The following is a 23,305-nucleotide window of genomic DNA, read 5'->3' as shown; positions in this document are numbered from 1 at the left end:
TTTGCGGAGAACCCCACAAGTTTTTATTACAGCGGGCGATGGAAAGCTTGGTAGATACTCTCAGAGTTTGATGTGGCCTCAGAGGTATCACTGCCAAGAAAGCAAGCACCACTTTGTCTCCCTCAGAGGTAAACTGGACTCACTTCCAGCTTATGTGTTCACAGTGGCTGTTCTTTCTTCCACTGTTTTTCAGCTGCGCAGAGTAAATTATCTATTTGCAGCTAATTAAGCTTAGACCAGCAGGCCTCTCTGCCTGAAACAATTGATTAATGTATCCCTGAGCTGGGGCTCTTTAGTCTGGAGAGAAGGCTGAGAGGGGATCTGATCAAAGTCTATCAGTATCTGAGGTCTGGGGGTCAGGAAGGAAGGGACAGGGACAGCCTCCACTCTCTTGTGCCCTGTGACAGGACAAGGGGCAATGGATGGAAACTACAGCACAGGAGATTCCACCTCAACATGAGGAGAAACTTCTTTACTCTAAGGGTCACAGAGCACTGACAGGCTGCCCAGAGAGGTTGTGGAATCTCCTTCTCTGGAGACGTTCCAGCCCTGTCTGGATGTGTTCCTGTGCCATCTGTGCTATATTCTATAGTCCTGCTCTGGCAGGGACATTAGACTGGAAGATCTCCAGAGGTCCCTTCCAGCCCCTAACATCCTGGAATCCTGTGATCCCCAGACTGCTGTGTTTTCATTCAGTTGCACCTTCCCACATCTACACAAAAATTCTACTTCTGTGTATGTACAAAAAGTTTGAAGCACACTCAGACAGTCCAGGCAGGCTATCAGATGCAAACTTAGGAGCTCTCAAAGCTACCTTAAAATATCTGGTGCAGGTTTTTTTTATCTTTGGTGGATGCTGATTTCTAACAACTCCAAGCTTCAAATGATTTTAATTAAGATCCCAACAGAAAAAAAAATCCATCCCATTAAACATGCTGCTGGTGCAAAAAATCACACATAAACATATTTACCATTTCATAATGTACACTTCCAATAACTTTGGCTTTGCTATCCAAACAGCCAGCAGGACATTCATACCTAGGAAAACAAAGCACAGCTTCATCTTAAATGCTGGCATTACAAGAAGGGAAAACATTTCATCTCACACACAAACACAGCCTTTTAGAATGATCTCAGAAGGACAACTGTAAAATTTGCCATACCTATTGCAAGTTGTTCCTTTGCACTGATCCCTTAGCCTGACTTCACATGAAACAATCTGAGCTAAAACAAGCAAAAAGCAATTTCACTCCAAGGAATTTGATACTGCAGGAATTCAAATTTGCTGACCACTTGCAAGTCAGGGAAAATTCCTTACACATTTGCTGTGTGCTTATGACTTCATTTTTCTCACTGTCCTCAGTGCCTGTGGAGCCTGAAGAAGGTGGATGAGCTCTTGGCCGGCTTTGCGCCGCTGCGTCCTGGGCTTTGGATCGCTGCCGTTCGATCTCATTGGTTTCTTCTTCTGGTTCATGGGGAGAGTAAGGTCTTTCTGAGTCCTCTGTTTCAAAAACAAGGGGCAAAAAGTAATCTTTCAGGGGAGAAAAACAAAAAAGGCATTTGCGAAATGTAAATCCCTGACCATGTTTGGGTAGTGTGACTTTGCTGTCCTGAGCCAGGACAGCTTCCCACTGCTTCTTTAAAACGAGGACTTCACCCTGAACAACACATCTCCAGGATGTTTCTGGTGCTGACAAAAGGTAGGTTTTTGCTAGCACAGGCAGCACAAGCAAGGTATGAAACTGCTCTTACTGTTCCTGCTGTAGTATCTTTATGTCATCAGAAAGCCAGAAGAACAAAGCTGATATTTCTGTGAAACATTAGAAGAGTTTCACCAAGCTCATAACAAAGAGTCATTAAGGCAGCTGATGTCATAAAGGCATGCACTTGAAAATGAGACCTTTCTATTCACACAGAATCACAGAATGGTAGGAGTTGGAAGGGACCTCAAAAGACCATCCAGTCCAACCCCCCTGCCAGAGGAGGATCACTTAAGAGCAGGTCACACAGAAACACATCCAGGAGGGTTTGGAATGTCTCCAGAGAAGGAGACTCCACAACCTCTCTGGGCAGCCTGCTCCAGGCCTCCAGCACCCTCACAGGGACAAAGTTCTGCCTTCTGTTCCTGTGGCACCTCCTCTGCTCCAGCTTGCCCGCAGTGCCTCTTGTCCTATCCTTGGACATCCCTGAGCAGAGCCTGGCTCTGTCCTCCCCACACTGCCCTGCACATCTGTATCACCAGCAGCCCTCAGGCTGCTCTGGTCTGTGGTGACAGGTTGGACTTGATGATCTTTGAGGTCTCTTCCAACCTTAGTGATACTGAATACTGAATCTCCAGAGCCTCAGCTCCCTCAGCCTGTCCTCACAGGGAGATGTTCCACTGCCTTCAGCAGCTTTGTGGCTCTGCTCTGGACTCTTTCAGTCAGTTACCCGAGGTCCTTCTTGAACTGAGAGGCCCAAAACTGGACACAATATTCCATATGTGGCCTCAGCAGGGCAGAGTATAGGGGAGGAGAACCTCTCTCAACCTACTAACCACACCCTAATGAACTGCAGGATGCAATTGGCCTTCTTGGCTACAACAGCACATTGCTGGCTTGTGGGCCACCAGGAACCCAAGGTTCTGTCCACCAGGAACCCATGGTTCTTTTCCCCTATGCTGCTCTATAGCACATCAGTCCCCAACTTCTCCTGGTCAGTAGGGCTGTTTATATGCTCTGACAATAGTTTGACTCAATCTACATTTCTTACTCAAGCAAGAACCATAAGGAGGATTTTGGGGGGGCACACTCATGCAGCTTTTATGGTTCACTTGAACCACAGTTGCTAAATTACATGTGAACAGAGTAAACCAAAAAGCAGATTCATCATATGCTGAGTTTCATGGGCAGCCTGCTCCATCTGGAGCTGTCCCTTCTGACTGCAGTGGCATTGGACAAGATGACCTTGGAGGGTCCCTTCCAACCTGCTGCAGTCTGTGCAAGCATTACAAAAAGCTAACAATTATCCTAGCTGACATTTTTGTTAACTGCCAATATCTTCTAGTCTTGCTCTTGGTTTTTCTTATAGCAATGCACATGGCAGCCACACTGAGAAGATGCTTCCCTGCAAAGAAATAACTGCACAACCCTCCCCTGCCATCACAGCAAGGCACACCAACAGCACCCAGCCACAGCTTTGCATGCTGAAAACCGTCAGCAGCACTCAAATCAGCAGCACTTCAGTGCACTCCACTCCCTCTGGTGTATCTGAAGTACATGATCTCATTTATCACAGTCAAGTAGGTCTCCACCAGGACTTCAGGCACATGGATTATATATTCTGTTCAACTAGGTTAATGCAGAATGAGAGCTGGAAGTCAAGGAGAGGTTGACACTTCGGACACAATAACCCCATGCAGCACTACAGACTGGGGGATGAGTGGCCGGAGAGTAGCCTGGCAGAGAGGGACCTGGGAGTGCTGGGTGACAGCAGCTGCACGAGCCAGCAGTGTGACCAGCTGGCACAGAAGGCCAATGGCATTTTGGCCTGTATCAGGAACAGTGTGGCCAGCAGGACCAGGGATAGAATTCTGCCCTGTACTGGGCACTGGTGAAGCCTCACCTCAAGCACTATGTGCAGCTCTGGGCCCCTCACTTCAAGAAAGATCTTGAGGTGCTGGAGCAGGTCCAGAGGAGAGTGACCAATCTGAGGAAGGGACTGGATGGAAAATCTGATGAGGAGAGGTTGAGGGAGCTGGGGGTGTTCAGCTGGGAGAAGAGGAGACTCAGGGAGGATCTTACTACTCTCTACAACTATCTGAAGGGAAGATGTAGTCAGGTGGGGGTCAGGCTCTTCTCCCAGGCAACTCATGATAGGATGAGAGGGCATGGCCTGAAGCTATGCCAGGGGAGCTTCAGGTTTGATACTAGAAAGCACTTCCTTACAGAAAGAGTAATCAGGCACTGGAATGGACTGCCCAGGGAGGTGGCAGAGTCACCATCCCTGGAGGTGTTTAAGGACAGATTGGATATGGCACTTAGTGACGTGGTCTGGTCAGTGTGGTGGTGTTAGGTCACAGGCTGAACTTGATGTTCTCAGAGGTCTATTCCAGCCTCAATAATTCTGTGACTTTGTGATTCTTTTCCCATGTGTAACTGGTGAAATGGTACCTACCTCTGTAACAAAGATTTTCTCTGCAACCTCCTCCAAAACTAGGGGGACAAGCGGAGCAAGGGCGGCCAGGTTTGTAAGGAGCATGACCCCACCAGTTACCCCTGCACAGGGAAAAGAAATAATCACTAGCAATACATGTCTTAATAAATGAACATATTGATATGAAACAGCATTGAATACCATGACAAATAACTGATGCAAACCAGCAGACATTTAGACTGAACAACTGAATTACTGCCGTAAGCTGCTGTAAGACCTTTATAGCTTGGCATAGACTAAATTTGTCATTACATGAGAACAGGCTCTGCCCTCCTAGAGGAAATCTTAGAATCATAGAATGGTTTGGGTTGGAATGGATGTTTAAGTTCATTTAGTCCAACCCCACTCCAGTGTGCAGTGACATCTTTAGCTAGACATAGAATCATTGAATGTTTGGGCTGGAAGGGTGCCATAGGCAGGGACACCTTCCACTAGACCAGACTGCTCAGGGCCTCATTCAGCCCGGCCTTGAACACCTTCAGGAAGGGGCATCCACAGCCTCCCTGGGCAACCTGTTCCAGTGTCTCACCACCCTCACTGTCAAGGATTTCTTCCTAATCTCCAGTCTCAATCTCCCCTCTTCCAGCACAAAACCATTGCCCCTCATCCTGTCACTCCCAGTCCTTGTCAAAAGTCCCTTCCCAGCTTGCTTGTAACCCCCTTCAGGTCCTGGAAGTCTGCTCTACGGTTCCCATGGAGCCTTCTCTTCTCCAGGCTGAACAGCCCCAACTCTCCCAGCCTGTCCCCACAGGGGAGGTTCTCCAGCCCTCTGATCATCTTCATGGCCTCCTCTGGACCTACTCCAACAGTTCCATGTTCTCCTTGTGTTTGGGGCCCCAGAATCAGGTATCAAATCTTGAACATTAACAATATCCAGCCAAACACCAAACCTCTCCTCTTCCTCCACCCAAGAGCTTTTAAAGGGCATGTGGGATATCCTGTAGATTTTGCCCTTAACCATGTGCTTCTTGTGACACATTCTTTAAGGTCAGGATGGGGAGATCCAGTTGTTTTTACAGACAGCTATTATTCTGCTCCACAGATCTCTGATGTTGCATGCTAAGACACAGATCTCCAGACTGCAGCTCCAGAAAATCAAGAGCCTTTGTGCAGCCCAAGTCTGCCTTGAGAACAATGCTCCACTTTGTAACAGCACAACAACCACAAACCCAGCCTCATTTCCTTTCAGATTAGTTCCTGGATTATCATAAAGTACCTTGCCCCCTCAAGATATTTTTGGGTGTCAGCCTACTTACTTAGGAGAATAATTGCACACCAGATAGACTGCTTTGGGCCAAACCTGCCCCCAGATGTTCATGTTATGACACAAATTAATTGCACAACCAATTCTGCTACTTGTAGCCCACACCACCTGTGAAAATGGAAAGAGAAAGGCAGGTGAAAACCAGAGCTGAGTGACATCAAATCAAAACTCTCTGCAAACTTCAACATCTAATTACTTGAGCCACAACAGTGCTGTTCTGTTCCCCTGTGTTATCAGTGAGTGGAAGGGACCCAATTATAAGTGGCAAAAGGCTATTCAGTTATCTTTAGATGTATTTTATTATGGGGTTAGTTTTATTATCTTTTCCTTATAAGAACCAAAAGCTTCACCTTGGTACAAAAGATCTGGCTCTGATTTTAGATGCATGGCCTGAGCAAGCATTTGAAAGCATAGCAAAATATTTACAGAACATGACCTGAAGAACCAGTTCTTGGTATTCAATGTAACAGATAAAGCTCAGGAGAAATCAGGTTCCTCTGCCTGCAGTTCCCAGCACAACCTCATGACCCAGGGGGGTTTAGATTGGTCAGAGTGAGAGAAAAGATATTTGGTAACAGAAAGAATAAGACTATTCACAAAAATCTCATACACCACAAAGACTCAAGGCACAGATTTGAAATTAAGACACTCTCATGTCACTGCAATGCAGGGTGGCTGTGCTTCTCTCTTCCTCTGCTGAAACAATTTTCACTGCAGATCTCAAAATAAACTGAACCACACAGGCTGGAACATTCAGATTAGACAAATATGACCCTGCTCTACCCTGGTGAGGCCACACCTGGAATACTGTGGCCAGCTCTGGGCCCCTCAGTTCAAGAAGGACCTCAGGGAACTGATTGAAAGAGTCCAGAGCAGAGTCACAGAGCTGCTGCAGGCAGTGGAACATCTCCCTGTGAGGACAGGCTGAGGGAGCTGGGGCTTTGGAGCTTGGAGCAGAGCAGCCTGAAGGCTGCCCTCATTGTTGGTGATAAAGATGTGCAGGGCAGTGTGGGGAGGACAGAGCCAGGCTCTGCTCAGGGATGTCCAAGGATAGGACAAGGGGCACTGGGGGCAAGCTGGAGCAGAGGAGGTGCCACAGGAACAAAAGGCAAAACTTTGTCCGTGTGAGGGTGCTGGAGGCCTGGAGCAGGCTGCCCAGAGAGGCTGCGGAGTCTCCTTCTCCGGAGACTTTCAAAACCCTCATGTGTGACCTGCCCTGGGTGATCCTGCTCTGGCAGGGGGATTGGGCTGGATGATCTCTGAAGATCCCTTTCAACCCCTACCATTTTGTGATTCTGTGATGCAAGATGCTAACTTTGTATTCATTCATAATAGGCCAACAGTGTAGTTCCTGTAAGATTCAGAAGTTGCAAGAGATAAGTAGTGTGGAAAATTATCACCACAAAGAGCTCTATGTGTGTATTGGAGGTCTAAGATGGAGTGGAGAAGTGTAACTAGTGAGGTATTCTCTCAGGAATGGGAATTAACAATCTGGAGGTGACTCAGTCTTCAAATTAGAATCATTGAATAGAATCAATTAGGTACAACTGGAAATTGTTGAGCAGAAAAAGTAAATGTTTACAAATGAACCCATTTGGATTTGTTTTCTGTTGAACAATTCCATGTGGATTTTAGGACACTCTGACGATTACCTATTTCCCACTCCCTTCAGACCTGACTGGTGCCTCTTTGGAATAATTCAGGCCAGATACCAAAGAAATTAGTTCTTAAGAAGTTTCCAAATCTTGCTGAAGTGAAAGCAAAAGGTTTTGATAAGAGGAATTCACCCAGGAAAATCTCATGTAATTTGTTCCCAATGTGCTGTTTCTTCAGCGTACTACAGCACGGATTCTGCCAAATGCAGTGAGCAGCAGTGCTCAGTTCCACACTGCTCTGGGACCTTTTCTCCTCACTCCTGTTCAAGAAGTTGTATTTGTGAGGAGGGAACCTACAGATTTGTGTGGCAACCTTGCTCTGTGCTCAATGTTCGTAACTATGCAGTCTAACACCAAGCAGATCCATCGGTGCTTTGGTGCTGTGGTGTTGACTGCAAGATTCATCTGGTCTGCGCATCACAGAATCACAGAATGGTAGGGGTTGGAAGGGATCTCCAGAGATCATCCAGTCCAACCCCACTGCTAAAGCAGGGTCACCAGGGCAGGTCACAAAGGAATACATCCAGGTGGGTTCTGACAGTCTCCAAAGAAGGAGACTCCACAACCTCTCTGGGCAGCCTGCTCCAGGGCTCCAGCATCCTCACACCAAAGAAGTTTCTACTCATGTTGAGGTGGAACCTCTTGTGTTCCAGCTTGTGCCTGTTGTTCCTTGACCTATCACTGGGCACCACTGAATATAGCCTGGCACCTTCATCTTGACACCCCTCTGAGCCTTCTCCTCTCCAGCCACACATATCTCAGTCTTTCTTCACAGGAGAGATGTTCAGGTCCCTTCATCATACAGCAACCTAACTGAAGGTCTTGACCATTCCTTTTCCTAGCTGACAAAACCCCAAAGCCACCTACATACCTGTGTGTAATGTGTGCAAACTGGACCAGAGCATTTGTAAGGACAATATGGGTTGCACTCATGAGGATGGGGATAGGTGAAATCTCTCACTTCATCATACCATGCTTGGACATGAAATGTTGGAGGTCTGTACCTATGAAAGCCAGTAGTGGTCTATTAGATCATTCAAAAGTTGGAGCTTGTATCATTCTTCCTTTAAATAACAAGCAGATTTTTGTAAGATTACAAAGAAACCCAGATAGCATAGATTCATAGAATGGTTTGGGTTGGAAGGGACCTGAAAGATCATCCAGTTCCAATCCCCCTGCCTTGGGCAGGAACACCTTCCACTAGATCAGGCTGCTCAAGGCCTCATTCAAGCTGACCTTGAACACCTCCAGGGAGGGGGTTACATAGTATAGTTTAAAAAAAAATTCCTCTTTGACTACCTTCCCCAGTGTGCCCCCAGATTCTGTCCAATTGATGGAAGAAGGCTTGCAGGGCCGTGCTCCCAGAGGCAGGTTTCAGCCCATGACTCTGCGGATCTCTCCAGTTCTGTGTCCCACGTCTGAAACGAGAAGAGAAAGGGAGATCTAAGAACCACTCGGCGTGTAGCTCAGACTTACAAACAAACAAACACAGGATTGCCCATTGTAAAGCTTCTGTTACCAGGCTCCTAGAATGAAGAGACTTGACACCTGTGTGCCCCATTTGTGTTACATGAGGAAGAAAAGTTTTTCATCAAGGCAAAAAACCACCCACAACAAGTTGTGATCCCTTCAGGGCATTCCCTGTGGAAGGCAGGGCCAGCCACACTGCAATGAATAAAGTACAAGCCTGCTGAAAGGCTCAGCCCAGCTCCCCACCCTAAATTATGTCAATTTTCTACCTTCTGAGATGTTTTATTCATACACACTTCTTTTAGCATAAACACTATTGTCCAGCACACTCTCACCATAAGGCTTTATCTCCTCAGAAGTATCAGTTAGCTGAAATGAAAGCTATGTTCTTTCCCTTTTCACAGAATCACAGAATGCTAGGGGTTGGAAGGCACCTCCAGAGATCATCCAGTTCATCCTCTGTACCAAAGCAGGATCACCCAGGGCAGCTCACACAGGAACACATCCAGATGGGTCTTGAAAGTCTCCAGAGAAGGAGACTCCACAACCTCTCTGGGCAGCCTGCTCCAGGCCTCCAGCAACCTCACACTAAAGAAGTTTCTCCTCATGTTGAGATGGAATTTCCTGGGACTGATTTTCTATCCATTGCTTCTCATCCTATCCCTGGGTATCACTGAAAAGAGCCTGGCTGCATCCTCCTGACAGCCACCCTTCAGACAGTTGTACACGTTGATATGGTCCTCTCTCAGCCTTCTCCAGATTAAACAGCCCCAGGTCTCTCAGTCTTTCCTCATTAGGGAAACTCTAGGGCCTTCACCATGCTCACAGCTCTCTGTTGACCTCTCTCCAGAAGTTGCCTGACCCTCTTGAACTGGGGAGCCCAGATCTGTACACAATACTCCAGATGTGGCCTCACCAGGGCAGAGTAGAGGGGCAGGAGAGCCTCCCTTAACCTGCTGGCCGAAGTTGGCTCTGGTCGGTGCCCCTATCACTGGGTACCACTGAGAAGAGCCCAGCCCCATCCTGTTGACCTCCACCCTTTGGGAAGATCCCAATGCTGATCTTTCAGACTAGTTGCAATACCACCATGACTGAAGTCAAAGTGGAATAGGGTGGGGTTTTCTAAATTTAGATTTAGAACATAGTTTTGAAACCCAGGTCCTGCTCATTGCCACTCACTGCCTATTGCAGAACACTCCTGCAGTACAAGCTGGACCCTTCACAGCTAAAATACCAGAAGCTGTGCTTCAGGAGTGTATCCAACACTTTGCAGTTGTTCCTGGGTATACAGTGCACACAGAGCAGACCTAGTGCAAAATAATTCCCTTGAAATGCAGGCAGCATAAAGGGGTGGTCCTCAGCACCAATTCCTTTGCCCTATCAACGTCCTCCTGCTGCACCACAAAACTTGACAACACAGGCACTGCCTTCCGGATCCTGACAGGGCACTACCAGCAATTCACACATGTTCCAAACACACCAGACCAGCTGAAGCTAAAATCCAATTGGCAGATTGAAGCCAAGGGCAGGAGCAGTTACTGACTCCAGCAGCTGACTCACAGGGCTGGCAGCCCTGACATGTGAGGAAGGACTGACAGACCTAGGGTTGTTCAGTCTGGAGAAGGCTCAGGGGAGGCCTTATTGCCATGGACCAGTACAGAAAGGGTGGCTCCTAGGAGGATGGAAGACTCCCCTTGTAACAAGAAGTCCCATGGACAAGACAAGGGGTGATGGGAACAAGTTGCTGCTGGGTACACTCCCATTGCACTCCAGAAGACAATGTTTCCCCACAAAGAACAGGTAGCTGGACTTAGGAACCATCTCCCATGGGAAGTGGTGGATTGCCCCACACTGGACAGTTTAAAGACTCAGCATGCCAGGGTGCTGGGCCAGCTCATTTCAAACACACCATCACATAGAAAGGTTGGGGCAGATGATCCTTGGGATCCCTCCCAACCTGGCATTCTGGGATTCAGTGATTCTAGCCCAGAAGCTTACAAGTTTTGCTGCAGGGACGTTGCATGCAACACGGACCGTCTGAAAGCCTCTGGTGTACAAGATACCACCTTAAACCAAACCACAACTAACACCACTTTAGCTTCACCGACTGGACCAGGAGCTGTGGGATTTAACCTCTGTCAACATGGGCTTCAGGTAGCATGCAGACTGAAACCAGTGTTCTGCTTGTGGAGGAGAGGATGATTCACGGAGGATACCACAGCTCCAATTACAATCCCTTACCAGCCAAACTAATCAGATGGGATGGGATTAACCTCCTTTGAATTTAAACAGCTTCAAGGCAGATACCTACCTCTGAGCTAATTATCTAAATTACCTCTGCAGCTACACAGACAAAAAAGCATCTATAGAGGGAGGTAATTTTAGCTACTCATCATTAATTATGATAAACTGTATCTTAGAAAGTCTAATTTTTCTCTACTAATTAGAAAGGAGGCAGGCTTGGACACAGCCATCTACACCAAAGACATCAAAAGCTTGCTGAGATGAATCCCACCATTTGTGTTGTGTGAATGGTAAAGCAAAAGAGCACCAGAATAAGTGAGACATAGCATGATAGAATGGTTTGGGTTGGAAGGGACCTCCAAAAGTCATCTAGCCCAACGCCCCTGCAGTAAGCAGGGACATCTTCCACTAGATCAGGTTACTCAGAGCCTTTTTAAGCCTGACCTTGAGTATCTGCAGGGATAGGGCCCCAACCACCTCCCCAGGCAACCTGTTCCAGTGTTCCACCACCCTCATGGTGCAGAACTTGTTCCTAACATCCAATGTATATCTGCTCTTCTCTCATTTCAAAGCCTTGGCCCTTGTCCTGTCACTGCAGGCCTTTGTAAACAGTCCCTCTGTAGCTGCCTTGTACTGGAAGGTCGCTATTAGATCTGCCTGGAGCCTTCTCTTCTCCAGGCTGAACAACCTCAGCTCCCTCAGCCTGTTCTCATAGCAGAGGTACTCCAGTCCCCTGGTCATCTTCATGGCTTTCTCTGGACCCACTCTGTCAGGTCCACATACTTCCAGAGCTGAGGGCTCCAGAGCTGGACACAGCACAGCAGGTGAGATCCTCCAATTATATCAAGCAGCGCTGCAAGCAAACTGGTAGGGGCAGCAGCTCAAAAAATGTTTTCCAGTAATTAAAAATAAAATAAAATCCAGTAATAACATTTTAATTGGGGAAGGCAGGAAAACCCCAGGTGGAATGGGACTCCATGGAAAGGAAAAAAAAAAAGAGCACAAATGCAAGCTCAGTAGAGCTGGAAAAGTCAGTCCAGTGGGGAGCACTGAAAGCAAACATTTACCATGGCATGGTATCAATACCTCACTGCTGTATGCACTCTAAATATATGGGGAGAGTGGCAGAGCAAACACCACAGCACAGTGTGGGCATTTATTTACTTGGGGACACAATACACTGTATTCTTTAAGACCAATGACAGTAAGGAGGAAAAAAAGGAAGTATGAAACACAGAGTGAGAAATTCCAGCAGCAAATAAGCCAGAAAGACAGCTGACTACTAGCAATCTTTCCTCTGCTGAGAAATGCATCCAGTTCCAATTCCCCCAAAAGAAGAAGATCAAATTGTTGGAGCACATCCAGGAGGCCACAAAGATGATCAGAGAGAGGCTGCAGAACCTCCCCTGTGGGGACAGGCTGGGAGAGTTGGGGCTGTTCAGCCTGGAGAAGTGAAGGCTCCAGGGAGACTTTACAGCAGCCTTCCAGAACCTGAAGGGGCTCCAGGAGAGCTGGGGAGGGACTTTTGGCAATGGCTGGGAGTGGCAGGACAAGAGGTGATGGCTTTGAGCTGGAAGAGGGGAGATTGAGACTGGAGATGAGGAAGAAACTCTTTAGTGAGCGTGGTGAGCCTCTGGAACAGGTTGCCCAGAGAGGTTGTGGATGTCCCCTTCCTGGTGTTCAAGGCCAGGCTGCATGAGCCCTTGAGCAACTTGGGCTGGTGGGAGGCGTCCCTGCAATGGCAGGGGGCTTGGAACTGATCATCTTTAAGGTCCCTTCTGACCCAAACCATTCTGTGAATCTATGAAATCAGCTACACAGAAGCAGCACAGAACACCAGAAAGGTACAGCCAGAAATAACTTCAAGAGACTGATCTCAGTGGTTCCTCTCTGGCACTGAGAGGGAATCCAATCTATTATTACCATTTTAAAAGATAAACCCAGCCCTTTCAGCAGAGTATTTACTGTCAGAAGGATATTTACTTCTGGAGCTCTCTGATTGTAAGAAAGAGCACCTCCTTAGTGTACAACCTAAAACTCCTGCCCATGCAGTTCAATTTCATCCTGTTGATTCCTAGTCATTACTTCTACTTGTCAAGTTCTTGTAATTTTGATCATGTCCATGGATTCATCAATTCCCAGAATGGTTTGGACTGGAAGGGAGCCTGAAGATCATTTAGTTCCAATCCCCCTGCCATAGGCAGGGACGCCTCCCACTGGACCAGGTTGACCAAAATGTCCAAAAAGAGAGTTGGGAAAATGTCTGAGAGGGGTTCTTGACTATTTGGAGATCCAACAGGAATCTCAGAACAAACAATTAGATGTCTCAGGACTTCAAAAGTGAAGCAGCCTCATTTTAAGAAACTGTTATCTTCCTTTATGTCCAAGTTTAAAATGTCATAGAATCATTAAGGTTAGAGAAGACTTCAAAGATCAAGCCCAACCTTCTACCCAACATCTCCATGACCACTGTACCATGTCCCAGAGTGCCATGTTCACACATATGTTGAACACCTCCAGGGATGGTGACTCCACCAGCTCTCTAGGCAGCCTGTTCCAATCCCTGACCACACTTGCAGGAAAGAAATTTTTCCTAATCTCCAACCTAACCCTTCCCTAGCACAATTTCAGGCCATTTCCTCTCCTTTCATCACCTGATACTAGGCAGAAGAGACCAGTCCTCACCTCACTCCAACCTCCTTTCAGGGAGTTGTGGAGAGCAATGAGGTCTCCCCTCAGCCTCCTTTTCTCAAGACTAAGCATCCCCAGTTCCCTCAGCTGCTCCTCACCAGCCCTGTTCTTCAGACCCTTCTCCAGCTTTGTTGCTCTTCTCCAGCTTTGTTCTCTTCTCTGTACTTGAGGTACAGCCTCACCAGTGTTCAGTTACAAGGGCATGTTCACTGTGCCACTCTCGCTGGCCACACCATTGCTGCCCCAGGCCAGGATGCTGGTGGCCTTCCTGGCCACATGGGCACACCCTGGCTCATCTTCAGCTGCTGTCAACCAGCAACCCCTGGTCTTTCTCTGCTGGGCAGTGTCCAGCCTGGAGCATTTGGGGGATTGTTGTGATCCAGGTGCAGGACCCATTACTTGGGATTGCTGAACCTCAGCCCACTGGCCGCCAATCCAGCATGTTCAGGTCCCTCTGCAAAGCCTTCCTACCCTCCTGCACATCAACACTCCCTCCCAGGTTGTTGTCATCTGGAAACTTACTCAGGGTGCATCTATCCCCTCACCCAGATCATTGTTAAAGACATTAAAGAGAACTGGCCCAAATATGTCCTTCTCCATGTGGACAGAAGATAACCTTCTCAATGAATCACACTCTCCTGACAGTCACTGTACTTACATTCAATTTTGTGGCCTACATTTAGAGATAAGAGGATAAATTCCTATCTAGCACATGTTAAGAAACAAATAATGTTTCTCAGTCAAAAAAATCTTCAGTTAAGGAAGATTTCCAGGCAGGTATCAGACAGACAACGAGCTACATGGTGTCGCTTTTGTGAATCTCCTTGATTGATTTTTTTTCTATGGTCAGCTCACATTTTGCTTTTGAACTCTGATTCTGCTGCTACTGATTAATATTTAATGATCTTTTTGATATGGGGGACGAAGGAGTTCTCTGACAGCACAAACAAAAGATGAAGAGTGTCTGTGTTCCTGTTTCCTTTTGGGAAGGCTCCCCTTAGCTCTCAGGCAGACACTGAGCCTTTTCTGCTGCTTTCCACTTTCAGTTTCTGTACTTGGAGTTGCTTGGTTGTTGCTGTTGGCATCACATCAATAGAAGTCATACTGAGGACTTATCCACTTGCTTTCTTGGCCACTTCACATTGCAGAATCCTTTGCTAAAGCTGCCAGGGAGAATAAGAGGATAAGTCAACGTCACCATGCTCTTTGATGCAGTGTCAGCGGCCTCTGCACACAGGCAAAGGAGCTGAAGCACTTCCACCAATCTTTGAAGTGGAGCAGAAAAGTGGAAAAAGCAGAGGGAAAGCAGGCAGGTTCCCTCTCACAAGAGCTGCTCTGTTCTTGGCACCCAAAGTGCTCTCCAGCCACTTCAGGGATTCCACAAACCAAAGTCCTCTGCTTGAAAGGAACAGGAATTGTTTTTAACCAAGCATCCCTGGAGAGTTTTGGCAAAAGGGAAACACTAAACAGAGATATGAAGAAGTTTTGTCAGAAAGGTTGTGACAGTCTAATAAGTTTGTCTCTCTCTATGTGAGTCAACAAAGATAAAAGTGATAGCAGAGCCACTGGAAAGAAGGTGGAAAGAATCCTGTCCACCAATCCTGGATGCAAATCAGCTTGTGATTGCATCGTGATAACACGGGACTACAACAATGGACCCAAGGACCCAGCCATCACACCTTTAGGGCAAGATAATCACCACCTGTTTCCTGAGCTTTGTCTGGATGGAGACAGGGTAGACGGAGATTCCCCCCTCCTCCAGCCAGGGTCTTGCCTAAACACACAGATTTCCTGCCACTGGAATTCCTGAGGGACAATATTTGACTACATACCTAAGGACTAAAAAACTGTATAAAAGACTTGAGCAACTACTGGTTTGTAGAGAGAAACACAGGAGAGAAACAGAGGAGAGAAACAGAGGAGAAAAACGGGGAGAAAAACGGAGATGCAGGAAAACACAGGAGACGGGCCAGGCCGCTGAGAAGAGAAAGCCGGGACGATGCTGCTCTGGAGAAAAGAAGCTGCCCGGAGAACCACAGCTCCAGCCAAATCCTCAGCACCCCTGCTCTACAGACCCAGGCTGCCCAGAGGAGCCTCAGCACTGTTCCTGTATCAACCCAACATCTCCCCAGAGGACCACAGCTGTTCTCCAGCAAAAGCCTCACCACGGTGTCTCTACAAACCCAACATCTCCTGCAGCACCTTTCCTCCACAGACTTTTAACTGTCTTGGGGGGGGATGAGGGGTGTGGTAATACAATTCCTTTCCTTTTCTATCTCTCGTTCTCTCTCTCTCTCTATTTTCTCCCTCTCCCTTTCTTATGTCCACTTTCTCTATTTTCTCCCTCTTCCTTTCTTATGTCCACTTTCTCTATTTTCTCCCTCTCCCTTTCTTATTTATCTAATAAATAGTCTAGCTGTTGATACTTTGGCCTCGTTTGTGCCTTTAATTTCACAACACGGGAATATTTAAAAGAACTGTGTCTCCGGACCGAGACATCTAATGTCTCCGGACCGTGACATTTAAATGGCGTAGTCGGCAGGATTCCCGTGCAGTGAAAAGTATCACAGCAAAATTATTGCATTTCTGAGAACCCCAAAATGTGTGTGTGTGCCTGAGACGTACTTTTAGTACGAAGCGAGAGTGGAGTCCAGATTCGCGTTTCCACTCGCCCGCGAGGGAAGTGGCCGGAGAAGGACGAAGCGAAATTTTCAGAGAGACTGTGTGGGAGTTCTCAAAAGCTTTAAATGTGTGTGCTTTCTCGGGGAAGATTATCCGGGGTACAACTGTTGGTTTTATAGTGTGACCTCCTCGAGAATCCTCTGTACCCTGCTTTAAATTTGTGTGTGCATTCCCGGGGAAAATTATCTGGGGTACAACTGTTGACTTTATAGTGTGACCTCCCCGAGAATTCTCAGTACCCTCTTTTAGGAAACCCAGTGTTGGTGATATTTGTAAAGTGTGGCTTTCCCGAGAAGCCCAGTACTGAAGCAAAAGTTGAGAAACTTCTGCCGGTGTGTGTTCGCTCAGGGAAACAGAGTAACTCTTCCCTAAGAATCACAAGGTTGTTGTCCTAGTGTAACAAAAAAAATTGAGGTACAAAAGCTAAGAAGCTTTTGCAAGTGTGGGTTCTCTCAGGGAAATAGTGTGACTTCCTTGAGAAGCCCAGGTTGTTGTTGTTTTTTCTTGTGTGTGACCTCTCCTGAGAAATCTATTGTGCATTTTTCCTGGAGAAGATTATTTTGGAGTAAGCCTTTTAAAAGTGTACGTTTTTCCAGGGAAGATTTTGCTGGTACAAACAGTGTTTTGATCTGACTTCCCCGTGAAACTTAGTGCCCTATTAAGAAATGCTTTCTGAAACAAAAGAGATGGCCGGGAGTGAGAAGCTTTTTAACCTTTTAGAAGTTCACGGTGCCCGCCCATCTGTACAGGTACTTGACTGGGCCCGTGAAAATTGGCATAATTTCCAGAGTGTGGCTGATAGAATTGTGGCCCTGCAGAAAGATGCACGAGCAAAAGCCGGGAAAGGCAAAGGTTTTATTTGTGCGGTTTTAGGTGCCTGTTTAGCCGCCTCAGTGAAGGAGAAAGAGGAATGGCATGAACAGGAAAATATAACTATTTCCTCTTTGCAGGACTTAGTTTCGTCACTACAAAGCCATGTTGCCACTTTGAAAGACGTAGTGGCAGATCTTAAAATTCAATTGGAAAAGGAGAGGGGGCAAAATTCGTATTTGGACTCAAAAGAGGGTGTGAATTACTTGGAGTCTGCCCCTATGTGCCCTCGGGCAGAACTGACAGTGGCTAAGGAAGCTGCTGCGCATATCAGACCTCTCATTAAAACTGAAGTTTTATATGAGGATGGGGAGGTTACCCCCACTATCACAACCAAAGAAACGCCTTTCTCCTACACTGAATTGGCCAAAATTCGTGCAGAATTTGCACGCTCTGCTGAGGAATCTGAGGTGGAATATGTCTGGAGAGTTTCAAAAACTGGAGGTGATCAGATTCTGTTAACAGAAGCTGAAGCCATGGGCTATTGGGGTGATAATGTTTTTCTAACTACAAAAAACAGAAGTGGACCCTGGAGTCTTACGCAAAGAGCTGCCTATTGGGCAGGGGGGTTTGATCCAAAAGAGAGGGGTGAACCCCTAATTCTGCGGGGAGGGATGAATCAGATAATGGAGAATGTGCAAAAAGCTGCATGCCTGCAGATGATATATGAAAGGGAACTAAAACATCATTTTGAATCCCCTCTTTCTATCCTGGTGGATGCAAACAGAATGACTCCTTTGATCAGGGGCCTCTCTGACTTGCTTAAAATAAGAGGTATCCAGCTTCAAAAAGAAATAGCTAATACCCCACTTTCTTCCAGGACATGGCAAGATGTGGGGAGGGAATTATTAGATTATGCTAGGCAGTATAGTGTACCTGAGGAAATGAAAAAACCTCAAACTAGAGGCTTGAGACATGTGAAAATGACTCACCCACCAAGCCCCCAGGGCCAGATGCGCCGTATTCCTAGTAGGCACCTGGCTGGGGGCAGGGAACACTTGAATACCCGGCAATATTGGTGGGGGGTGGGTCGGGAGAAAGGTATTCCAAAAGAAGTGGTTGATGGGGTAGCCACGAGACAATTACGAATCATTGTGCAATGTTGGCCCGAGCCTAAAAAGAGGGCTGAGGTCACTGCTCCCCTCTTGGTGGGACCATTTGATGAGGGGAGGGATATGGCCCCCAGGGCAACTAAGGGCTTCACTTCCCAGCGGTGAATTGGGGGGTGAAGCATGAGTCAGGAGATCACCAAAAAATTGTACTTGGTTTGGAAAAAGGCCTTTGTTTGTGTTTAGCTTGGCTTTGAGAGAACCTGAAACAATCAACGATACTTACAGGCCCATTCAAAGTAATTATCACCTGAGAGGGTGGCTCTGAATGGTAACCTGGAAATACCAGTTTTGTATGTTTCAAGGTTGTGTTTCTTATTTGTGTTTCTTATTTAAGTTCTAATGCTAAATTTAAGCTCTAATGCTGAAGACTACTGATGTATTGTCAGAAGGACTTGTCTTGCTACAATATGGAAGACTTCTCAAGTTTTGCATCACAGAAGACATCTCTTCAAGGACTGTACTTTCCATAACCCCGCAGACATTCAGATCTGGACTGAAGCTCTCACTTCAATTCCAAACTGAAGGACTGACGGGGTGGGGGGGTATGGGTTTGTTTGTTCTCCTGGCTTCCAGGAGGAACAAGGATGCTTTCACCTTGTGTAATTACCTGGTTTAATTTTGTTATATTTTCTTAGCATTGTCAATCTTGTATAAATCCCTGTTGTATACAGTGATTCAACATGTAGTGTCCAACATGCAGTTTTTGTCTAATGATGGTGTACAACAGATTTGTGCTGTTAGCCAATCAAAACTTATGTCTATTGCAAAAATTGTTTAAAACTTCTTTCCTTCCTTTTCCACTTCTTTCCTTTCTTTCTTCCTTTTATCTTTGATTGACGGGGTGGTGTGACAGTCTAATAAGTTTGTCTCTCTCTATGTGAGTCAACAAAGATAAAAGTGATAGCAGAGCCACTGGAAAGAAGGTGGAAAGAATCCTGTCCACCAATCCTGGATGCAAATCAGCTTGTGATTGCATCGTGATAACACGGGACTACAACAATGGACCCAAGGACCCAGCCATCACACCTTTAGGGCAAGATAATCACCACCTGTTTCCTGAGCTTTGTCTGGATGGAGACAGGGTAGACGGAGATTCCCCCCTCCTCCAGCCAGGGTCTTGCCTAAACACACAGATTTCCTGCCACTGGAATTCCTGAGGGACAATATTTGACTACATACCTAAGGACTAAAAAACTGTATAAAAGACTTGAGCAACTACTGGTTTGTAGAGAGAAACACAGGAGAGAAACAGAGGAGAGAAACAGAGGAGAAAAACGGGGAGAAAAACGGAGATGCAGGAAAACACAGGAGACGGGCCAGGCCGCTGAGAAGAGAAAGCCGGGACGATGCTGCTCTGGAGAAAAGAAGCTGCCCGGAGAACCACAGCTCCAGCCAAATCCTCAGCACCCCTGCTCTACAGACCCAGGCTGCCCAGAGGAGCCTCAGCACTGTTCCTGTATCAACCCAACATCTCCCCAGAGGACCACAGCTGTTCTCCAGCAAAAGCCTCACCACGGTGTCTCTACAAACCCAACATCTCCTGCAGCACCTTTCCTCCACAGACTTTTAACTGTCTTGGGGGGGGATGAGGGGTGTGGTAATACAATTCCTTTCCTTTTCTATCTCTCGTTCTCTCTCTCTCTCTATTTTCTCCCTCTCCCTTTCTTATGTCCACTTTCTCTATTTTCTCCCTCTTCCTTTCTTATGTCCACTTTCTCTATTTTCTCCCTCTCCCTTTCTTATTTATCTAATAAATAGTCTAGCTGTTGATACTTTGGCCTCGTTTGTGCCTTTAATTTCACAACACGGGAATATTTAAAAGAACTGTGTCTCCGGACCGAGACATCTAATGTCTCCGGACCGTGACAAAGGTCTAGGATGCTTCTGTTCAGCCCAGAAAAAAACTCCCCACAATGTGGAAGGCCACTACAAGATCTTGCCTGAAGTTTCCCAATGCTCTTTCAATTCTCCTAAGTATAGTACAGATAAAGTTCAGCAGGGAGCTGACAGAGCAAGAAGCTGCTCTGTGGCTTCCAGGCTTGTGCAGATCAGAGGATCTAAAAGCATCACAAAAGAGCAAGAAGAGTCTTTCAGTCCTTCCTCAGTCACTCTGATGACATGAGCACTTCACATCCACGAACTCAAATGACTGCTGCTTCCACACAATCCAACGCCCAATGGATTAAACACATCAGGAATTCGCCTGAGGAAAACTAACAGGAATAAAGCTAAATGAGAAACGTTTGCAGTTGTCTTCATTTCTTTCTCCTGAAGCCTTTTTGAAGTTACTGAAAGGACAGGCAAAGCTTCAAGCCCCTCAAAATCAAGAGCTACACAGAAGCAACCAAACAGTCATGCTTTGGAAAGAAACTGTACAGGATCAGGACTCTCAACAGCATAGAACCACAGCATCATTTTGGTTGGAAAAGCCCTTTAAGACCATTGAGTCCAACCCCCTAGGCCAGTCTATGATTCTGTGATAAGATTCTTTGCCAAAGGAGGCTGGGCAGGCACAGATAGCTCCAGAGCAGTGGAGAAAGACGCTAGGACACCAGAGCAGCCTCAGTGCTGCAGAGCCCCAGTACACTGCTCCCATCAGACTGACTGCTGCCAGCAGCAGCTGGCTTCAGAAATCTTTTCCACACAGAGGTACTCTGATTCAGACGTGGTGTGAAGGCCATGCTGGTGTCAGGGGCCCAGCGTGGGAAATGTTGATTCACAGAATTATCACAAAATGCCTTAGGTTGGAAGGAACATCAGAGATCATCTACTCCAACTGCCCTGCCATGTGCAGGGAAGGGACAACTCTCAACTAGACTTTGTTGCTCAAGGCCTCATCCAACTCCCCTGCCAGAGCAGGATTACCCAGGGCAAGTCACACAGGAACACATGCAGGAAGGTTTTCAAAGTCTCCAGAGGAGACTTCACAACCTCTCTGGGCAGCCTGTTCTAGGGCTCCAGCACCCTCACAGTAAAGAAGTGTCTCCCTGTGTTGAGGTGGAACCTCCTTTGTCCTACCTTGTACCCACTGTGCTATCACAGGGCACCTTCAAAAAGAGCCTGGCACCTTCATCCTGACACCCACCCCACAGATATTTATCGACATTGATAAGGTCCCCTCCCAGCCTTCTATTCTCCAGACTGAACAGCCCCAGGGCTCTCAGTTTCTCTTAAGAGAGATGTTCAATGTCCCTCTAAGACCACTGAACACCAAAAGTACAACAGCAGGTTGGGGAAGCCCCTAAGCTATGTGCTGGAAGCAGGAATTTCTCTGTTCACATGCTCTTTTCCTGCCCTCTAACCCTAGGAATGCATCACTGCTCAGCACCAGAGCTGCAGGACTTGGGAAGATGAACTTTTCCATCTGTGAAGTTCAGCCAGCCAGGAAAACATGCTGTCATTAGAGAATCACTGGGGATTTGACTGCAGCTGGGAAATGTAAGTCTCTGAACTGTGACAGTCCAGGACCTTTCTCTTTATCAAGGCATGAGGGGATGGTGTCCATCTGTACAGAAATGAATTAATCCTTTTGGGGTTCCTTTGGTTTTTTCCATCCTCAAAAGCTTTTTGCATATGCACAGCTTAACCCAAAATGTAGCATTGCCCTCTGATCCTCCCCAACCTAAGGCTGGACATCACAGGCATGGCATGGAACAATAGCTCCCACCCAAAGTGTCGTTCTTAATCACTCCCACTCCTCACCTTCTTTTACCATCACTGGCACTCACCTGGCTTAGCCAGTTTCATGACTCAGACTGGAGCAAAAAATAATGAGATGTGAAAGAATCAAATTGGATTCTTCAAATACTTGGATCAGTGTCATCATCAACTCAGACATATAGCACGTTATTCAGAATCACAGAATTGCTTTGGTTGGAAAAGACCTCCAAGATCATTGAGTCCAGCCATTAACCCAACACCATTATGGCCACCAAACCACATCCCCAAGTGCCATGTCCAGAGATTTCTGGAACACCTCCAGGGATGGTGACTCCACCACATCTCTGGGCAGCCTGTTCCAATCTCTAACCCCTCTGGCAGCAAAGAAGTTTTTCCTAATCTCCAACCTAAGCCTTCCCTGGCACAATTTCAGGCCATTTCCTCTCCTTCTATCACCTGGGACTAGGGAGAAGAGACCAACCCCTACCTCACTGCAACCTCCTTTCAGGGAGCTTTCAGGGAGCAATGAGGTCTTCCTACACCTTCCTTTTCTCCAGACTAAACACCCCCAGGTCCCTCAGCTGCTCCTCACCAGCCCTGTTCTCCAGACCCTTCACCAGCTTCTTTGCCCTTCTCTAGACCTGCTCTAGCCCCTTAATGTCCTTCCTGGAGTGAGGGCCCCAAAACCAAACCCAGGATTCAAGGTGCACTCTCTGTATTGAGTACAAGGGCATGGTCAGTTCCCTGCTCCTGCTGGTCACACTATTTCTTTTCCAGGCCTTTACACAGATCCTTTTGCATTTACAAATCCCAAATTCTTGCCCATCTAAGACCCTAATTTCCTTAGATGTATGCCAAAATGGAATCTCATCCCCTTGAAAGCTGCTGTCCTGTTCTGACTAATGGGAATAATTTGGGTTGGAAAAGCCTTTTAAGATCATCCAGATCTATCATTCTTTAACTCTACCAAGGCTGGGGCTAAACCATGGCCCTCAGCACCACATCTCTGCCTCTCTGAAACACCTCCAGGGATGGGGTCTCAACCACCTCCCTGAAAAGCCTGTTTCAATGGCTGGGAACTTTATCAGTCAAGGAGCTTCTTCTAATGGCAAATTTAAACCTCTCCTGCTGCAACTTGAGGCCTTTTCATCTTGACCTATCACTTGCTACTAGGGAGAACAGACCAACCCCCTGTTTTCAGGGAGTTGTAGAGAGCCAGAAGGCCTCCCATCAGTCTTCTCCAAACTGAAAAACTCAGTTCCCTCATCTGCTCCTCACAAGACCTCTCCTCCAGACCCTTCACCTTTAAGGTCTGAAAAAGCCAGAACAGTAAAGTTTAAGCATGTGCAGACAATTGTAACTGGAAGGGTTAAAGGAGTTTCAGATATTATTATCCCTTTCAATTTTTTTGGAGGGGAAACGTGGGAATTAATTATCTGATGGCTCTTAGCCTAATATAGTAA

General features: G+C 46.8%; 1 protein-coding gene across 2 annotated transcripts in view; it reads right to left on the bottom strand.

Moving 5' to 3' along the window:
* The window catches only part of CRISPLD1 (cysteine rich secretory protein LCCL domain containing 1), a 36,903-nt gene that overhangs the window by 10,655 nt on the left and 2,943 nt on the right, over window positions 1-23,305 (bottom strand). For both annotated transcript variants that reach the window (XM_068155587.1, XM_068155588.1), the window contains 7 exons: window positions 8,413-8,531; window positions 7,985-8,117; window positions 5,451-5,566; window positions 4,156-4,256; window positions 1,319-1,501; window positions 1,164-1,224; window positions 972-1,038 (listed from right to left, as the gene is read on the bottom strand). In XM_068155587.1, coding sequence (XP_068011688.1) covers window positions 972-1,038; window positions 1,164-1,224; window positions 1,319-1,501; window positions 4,156-4,256; window positions 5,451-5,566; window positions 7,985-8,117; window positions 8,413-8,531 — 780 coding nt within the window. The remainder of the gene's footprint in view (window positions 1-971; window positions 1,039-1,163; window positions 1,225-1,318; window positions 1,502-4,155; window positions 4,257-5,450; window positions 5,567-7,984; window positions 8,118-8,412; window positions 8,532-23,305) is intronic.

This window comes from Melanerpes formicivorus, unplaced genomic scaffold, assembly GCF_026170545.1.
Source record: "Melanerpes formicivorus ecotype bairdi unplaced genomic scaffold, bMelFor1.0.p_v2 SCAF_32, whole genome shotgun sequence".
NCBI classification, from domain to species: Eukaryota; Metazoa; Chordata; class Aves; order Piciformes; family Picidae; genus Melanerpes; species Melanerpes formicivorus.
Note: the sequence above shows the minus strand (reverse complement) of the source record. Positions and strands in the feature narration are given on the sequence as shown.